General features: G+C 34.5%; 1 protein-coding gene across 1 annotated transcript; it reads left to right on the top strand.

The window, feature by feature from the left end:
• Window positions 1–306: 306 nt before the first annotated feature.
• LOC122506366 lies at window positions 307–5,919 on the top strand. Its single transcript, XM_043618496.1, has one exon. It carries the CDS (start codon window positions 307–309, stop codon window positions 5,917–5,919), a length of 5,613 nt encoding a protein of 1,870 aa, XP_043474431.1.
• The last annotated feature ends 883 nt before the right edge of the window (window positions 5,920–6,802 follow it).

Raw genomic sequence — 6,802 nt, 5'->3', positions numbered from 1 at the left:
TAAAAATGTTGTCCGCCTGCTCTTTTTTGCTTTAATGTCCTTAATAACCCTTTTTCGTATTTTTTCTTAAAACTTTAAATATTTTAAGGTTATTGAATTTAAATTAACAATATCAATTGATATTGGTAAAAAGTTTACCGATTCCTCCTTTTAACTTCTAATTGCAATCATTGTTGTTTAATTTCGTAATTGTAAAATAAATAAATAAATTATTTTTTATTTTTCATATTTTGATAGCAATAATAAATTATACCTTTGCTAAAAAATAATCAGATTTAAATTCGAGGAGTAACATAAGCATTGAACATGCCATCAAGGAAAAGAAGCAATATAGGTTCATCTTCTAGAGCTGCCAAACGAATGAGACTATCTCGATCATTAAATAGAAGTCAGGAGAGACACAGAACAGGAAATAATTTAGTACCTCAAAGACTTGAAGAAAACACCCAAAACGATGTAATAGAAGAGAGAGAAAGAAGACTTAGAAGGAACAGAGAACGCAACGCTTTAAGTAGACTTACTGAATCTTTAGAAAGTAGAGAAAGTAGATTAGCAAGCGATCGACTTAGACATATTTCTGCTAGAATGCAAGAGTCTGTCGAACAGAGAAGAGAAAGATTAGCAAACGATCAACTTAGACATGCTTCTGCCAGATTAGAAGAGTTAGTCGAAGAGAGAGAGGAAAGATTAGTAACAGACCGTCAAAGGCATACTACAGCTAGATTAGATGAGTCTGTGGAACAAAGAGAGACTAGATTAGGAAATGATCAACGTAGACATGTCATGGCTAGATTAGATGAGTCTATGGAGCAAAGAGAGGCTAGATTAGAAAATGATAGACAAAGATATTTTACAGCTAGACGAGAGGAGTCCGCTGAACATAGAGAGATTAGATTAGGAAATGATCGACAAAGGCATGTTACAGCTAGATTAGAAGAGTCTGCGGAACACAGAGTGGTTAGATTAGCAACTAATCAACAAAGACATATAACAGCTAGATTAGGAGAGTCTGCAGAACAACAAGAGGTTAGATTGGCAAATGATCGACAAAGACATTTCACAGCTAGATTAGAAGAGTCTGCGGAACATAGAGAGGTTAGATTAGCAACGGATCGACAAGGACATATTACAGCTAGATTAGGAGAGTCTGCGGAACATGAAGAGGTTAGATTAGCAACTGATCGACAAAGGCATGTCACAGCTAGATTAGAAGAGTCTGCGGAACATAGGGAGGTTAGATTAGAAACTGATCGACAAAGGCATATTACAGCTAGATCAGAAGAGTCTGCGGAACATGAAGAGGTTAGATTAGCAACTGATCGACAAAGGCATGTTACAGCTATATTAGGAGAGTCTGCGGAACATGAAGAGGTTAGATTAGCAACTGATCGACAAAGGCATGTTACAGCTAGATTAGAAGAGTCTGCGGAACATAGGGAGGTTAGATTAGAAACTGATCGACTAAGACATGTTACAGCTAGATCAGAAGAGTCTGTGGAGCATAGAGAGGTTAGATTAGCAACTGATCGACAAAGACGCACTACTGTTAGATTAAACGAGTCTGTTCAGTATAATTTGAGACTAAGAAAAGAAGCGAATCGTATACAAGTAATAAGAAATAATCAAACGAATGATGAAATTTCTTTCAGACGTATTTCTGATAGAGAAAGGCATATTGTTAATAGAGCGTTAGAGTCGTCAGAAGTGAGGCAAGAAAGACTTTCGAGAGATACGGAAAGGCATGAAAGGTCAAATCTAAGGCAATGGCAAAATAGATTTGAAAGTGGTTTCTTTTATGATCCCCTGATTAATTACAATGAAGTAGCAAATATTGGATTGATGAGCAATGTTTGTAATTTTTGTTCAGCCTTAAAATGGGTAAATGAGGCTAAAGGTATGTGTTGTTCCTCCGGAAAGATTATTTTGCCTGCATTACTTGATCCACCAGAACCGCTTCGTTCACTTCTTGATGGAAATCATTATAATTCGGAATTATTCTTGAGGAATACCAGGAAATATAATTCAGCTTTTCAAATGACTTCATTTGGAGCAAATGAACTATATGAACCAGGTTTTAGACCTACCTGTAGAATACAAGGTCAGGTACATCATTTAATGTCATCCCTCTTGCCTTCTGATAATCATGTATCTTCATATCTTCAAATATATTTTATTTCGGATCATCAAGACCAAGTCGATAGAAGACTTTCTATTTTTAATACCCTGGATAGAACTTTGTTGTTAGATTTGCAGAATCTTCTTCATGGCATCAATTCTTATATTCAAAGTTTTAAATCTGCATTAGACTTACTGCCGTCAGATTCAATTAATCATAGAGTATTTATTAATGCAGACTGTAGACCAATTGGTGAACATCCAGGGACATATAATGCACCGACAGTATCTGAAGTAGCCATCATTATGGTTGGCGATCCAACCAATCCAAGGGATATTGTATTGCAAAAGAGAGCAGGTGGTTTATTTCGGATATGTGAAACCCATCGATCATATGATGCCCTACAATACCCTCTCATGTTCTGTCGTGGAGAGGATGGAAATCATTTTGGTTATCGTCAGACGAATCCTGAAACAGGTCGAATGACGGATAAGAAAATATCTGCTTTAGAGTTTTATTCGTATCGTATAATGGTAAGAGGTGTACATAATTTCCTACTTGATTTTAGACAACTGTTCAACCAGTTTTTGGTAGACATGTACGCTAAAATTGAGAGTGAACGCTTACTCTATATTCGTTTGAATCAAACTAAACTTAGAGCAGAACAATATATTCATCTTCAAGATGCTATTGGAAGGAATGAAAACATTGATTCTTTAGGTCAAATGGTAATTCTACCCTCAAGTTTTACAGGTGGTCCTCGATACATGCATTCACGCACTCAGGATGCATTTTGTTATGTGCGAAAATTCGGTCGTCCTGATTTATTCATCACAATTACCACCAATCCCAGGTGGTCAGAGATTACTAATAATATATCAACCGGTCAAAATGCTCATGATCGTCATGATATAGTTGCTAGAGTTTTTCACTTGAAATTAAAACTTTTAATAACGCTTTTAAAGAATGGTAAAATTTTTGGAAAAGTGCAGTGTTATATGTACTCAGTAGAGTGGCAAAAACGTGGCTTACCTCATGCTCATATCCTTATATGGCTAACAGAAACCATGAATCCTAATAGAATCAATGACGTTATCCGAGCAGAGCTTCCTAATCGTGAAGTTGATAACAAGCTATTCGAATTAGTGAAACGTCATATGGTACATGGGCCATGTGGCCCGTTTAATAGACAATTGATATGTATGAAGGAAGGCCACTGTTCTAAAAGGTATCCTAAGCAATATGTGAGAGAGACAGTAACTGGAGAGGATGGTTATCCTAAATACAGAAGATTGTCTCCTGAAGACGGTGGATTTACCACGACTGTCAAAATAGGAGAACAGAACATAACGTTAGATAACAGGTGGATTGTACCATACTCTCCAGTTCTTTTAAGAACCTTTGAAACACATATTAATGTCGAAAATTGCAATGGAGTGAAAGCAATTAAGTATATATGTAAATATATAAACAAGGGAAGCGATCAAGCGTCTATTGGCATAGTTGATGATAATGACGAAGTTAGTAGATATCAATCAGGTCGTTATATTTCTTCTTCTGAAGCAGTTTGGAGAATATTAGAATTTCCTATCCATGAAAGGTTCCCTGCAGTAATACATCTGGATGTTCATCTCGAGAATGGGCAAAGGGTTTATTTTAGACCAGACAATTTAACTGAACGACTAGACAATCCTCTTAATACTACATTAATGGCTTTTTTTAAAATTTGTCAGACAGATACATTCGCTCGATTATTACTTTATCATGAAGTACCCTCATATTATACTTTTGACAAGCAAAGACGCATATTCTCGAGAAGAAAAAGAGGTGAATCAGTGTCAGGACATCTAGGAGTGTTTAAAGATTCTGCAATTGGCAGAGTATACACAATTCATCCTAATAACAGTGAATGTTTTCATCTTCGATTGCTTTTACAGCATATTCGAGGCCCAACTTCATTCGAGAGTCTGAGAACAATTAGGGGTGAAGTACATCCAACATATAAAGCAGCTTGCAAAGCATTAGGTCTTCTCGAAGACGATCATCATTGGGAAGATGCACTTACAGAAGCTGCTTTATTTCAATGTGCATTCAAGATGAGAGAGTTATTTTGCATTCTTCTATTATTCTGTGACCCGAGCGATCCCTTAAATTTATGGATTAAATTTCGTAATGCCTTAGCGGATGATTTTCTTCGAGATGCTCAAAGGACAATATCAAATACTACCTATGAGAATACTCCACGCTTATATGATTTGTGTCTACAGGCCTTACAAGAAATGACTTTACGTATAGGTGGTAAAATTCTTAGTGATTTTAATCTTCCTTCTCCAGTTTTATCGCTTCACCAACCTAATGCAGAGTATATTAGAGAGACGAATTATGATGTGAATCAACTTTTGATGTTTGTAATGGAAAACGAACCTTCTCTTACAAACGAGCAAAGTACAATCTATCATAATATACTCTCTAATATTAACTGTATTGGTTCAAAACAGATGTTCTTTCTTGATGCTCCTGGGGGAACTGGGAAAACTTTCCTAATTAACTTGATTCTTTCCAAAATTCGTAGTGAACGTAAAATTGCGTTAGCTGTAGCTTCTTCAGGTATAGCTGCCACCCTTCTTCCTGGTGGACGTACAGCTCATTCCATGTTTAAGATACCGATTAATATAGAACAGTCGGATACTCCAGTTTGCTTTTTATCAAAGAATTCGCCCATGTCTGATGTAATTCGAAATTGTTCTTTTATAGTGTGGGATGAGTGCACTATGGCACATAAGAAAAATATTGAAGCTTTAAATCGCTCTCTCCAAGATATTCGTAATAATTCTTTACATATGGGAGGAATAACAGTGTTGTTTTCAGGAGATTTTAGGCAAACTTTACCTGTCGTAACGCGAGGTACCAGGGCAGATGAAATTAAAGCATCTATAAAAAATTCATTTCTTTGGCCGTTTATTATACGTATTTCTCTTTCAATCAATATGCGTGTTCATGTGGGAGGAGAGGAGGGGGCGCAGGAATTTTCTGATACACTAATGATGATTGGTGAAGATAATATGGAAAAGACTGATGGTCTTATTACCATACCATTATCTTTAGGTTCAGTAGTTAATTCTCAGGAGCAACTTATAGCGAGTGTATTTCCAAACATTGAGCAATTACCGACTTTACAAAGCTCTTGGTTATGTGATCGAGCTATTCTCACACCAACCAATGAGCAGGCTGCTCAAATCAACAGAAAGATTCTTTCTCTGTTTGAAGCAGAAGAAAGAACTTTTTTGTCAGTCAACACTCCTATAAATGAAAACGATTTTATTCATTATCCAAGAGAATTTTTAGATTCAGTTACTGCCCCAGGCTTACCTCCTCATGAATTACATCTTAAGATTGGAACTCCAATAATGCTTTTGAGAAACATAAATCCACCTAAAATGTGTAATGGTACGCGTCTCAGAGTACGATCATTACACAGACACATAATTGAAGCAGAAATTTTAACTGGTTGTGCAAGTGGCGAGATTGTCTTTATATCTCGCATTCCTATTATTCCCAGTAACTATCCTTTTGAGTTTAGACGTTTGCAGTTTCCAATAAGTTTGTGTTTCGCAATGACGATTAATAAATCTCAAGGGCAAACTTTAGCTATGGCAGGATTAGATGTCAGTGGTTCAGAATGTTTTTCGCATGGTCAATTGTACGTAGCATCGTCTAGAGTAAGATCATCAAGATGCTTATTCATTTATGCTCCAACTGGACAGACGCGAAATATTGTGTATAGTGAAATATTAACAAACTAATCATTAAATTTATAGTGTACTTTACACCTCTGCTGTCTATCTGCAAGAAGATGGAGCAAAGGTAGTATATGTATAAGAACTAAAATTCAATTTCTTGCTCACACTACCCCCGCGCGTTTTGTGCACCATCTGTTTGCTGACAGGCGTAAATCTACCTTAAAATATCTAACATAATTTTTAGTTTTTTAAAATATCAAATAAATTAGATTAAAAAATTAAATAAAATGTAAATTTTTAAATGTATTCAAGGAAACAATCAAAACTTTGTGCTGCAATTAAATTGTAAAATGGGATCAATAGAAATTTTTGGTAATAAAATTTTTCAAATAATTTTAACAATTTGAATAAAATAAATTAATTTTTTTAAAAGAATAATAATTGTATTAAATATAAATTATTGAAAAGATGAGGTAACAGATGAACAGTTCGTAGAAGCGTATGAATTAGGATTAAATTACGATGAAATACCACGAGGCAAACATAAAATTGAATGGGAGAGTGAGGAATCGTCAAAATTCAGAGTTATCATTAAAAAACAAGATGAAAAAAAGTCCAAAAAAAAAACAAATCAAGAATAAGGTCATAACTGGTAAATCAATAGAAATCCCATCAAATCGATTACTTATAAATTAAAATGCATTATTCGTGAGAATAATTATAAAACATGAATCTCTTGGAAACAATTTTACATTTTTTTAACAATTAATTTTTTTATTTTTTTAAAACAATTTTAAATATTGCTTATTTTTAAAGTATGAACAAATTACAAAATTCATGAGTTAAGTGTTCTAAAATTCATAAATTTCTAATTGCTATCTCGAATAATATCTATTTCATTTTTTAGAAATTGTTGATTTCAATTTTTTTTAAATTTATTATTTAT

Source organism: Leptopilina heterotoma, unplaced genomic scaffold (assembly GCF_015476425.1).
Source record: "Leptopilina heterotoma isolate Lh14 unplaced genomic scaffold, ASM1547642v1 Lhet_412, whole genome shotgun sequence".
Taxonomy (NCBI): domain Eukaryota; kingdom Metazoa; phylum Arthropoda; class Insecta; order Hymenoptera; family Figitidae; genus Leptopilina; species Leptopilina heterotoma.
This window is presented reverse-complemented; position numbering and strand designations above follow the sequence as displayed.

Bases quoted from the DNA above. Each gene is read 5' to 3' on its own strand.
- LOC122506366 (XM_043618496.1), top strand. From the start codon at position 307: ATGCCATCAAGGAAAAGAAGCAATATAGGTTCATCTTCTAGAGCTGCC.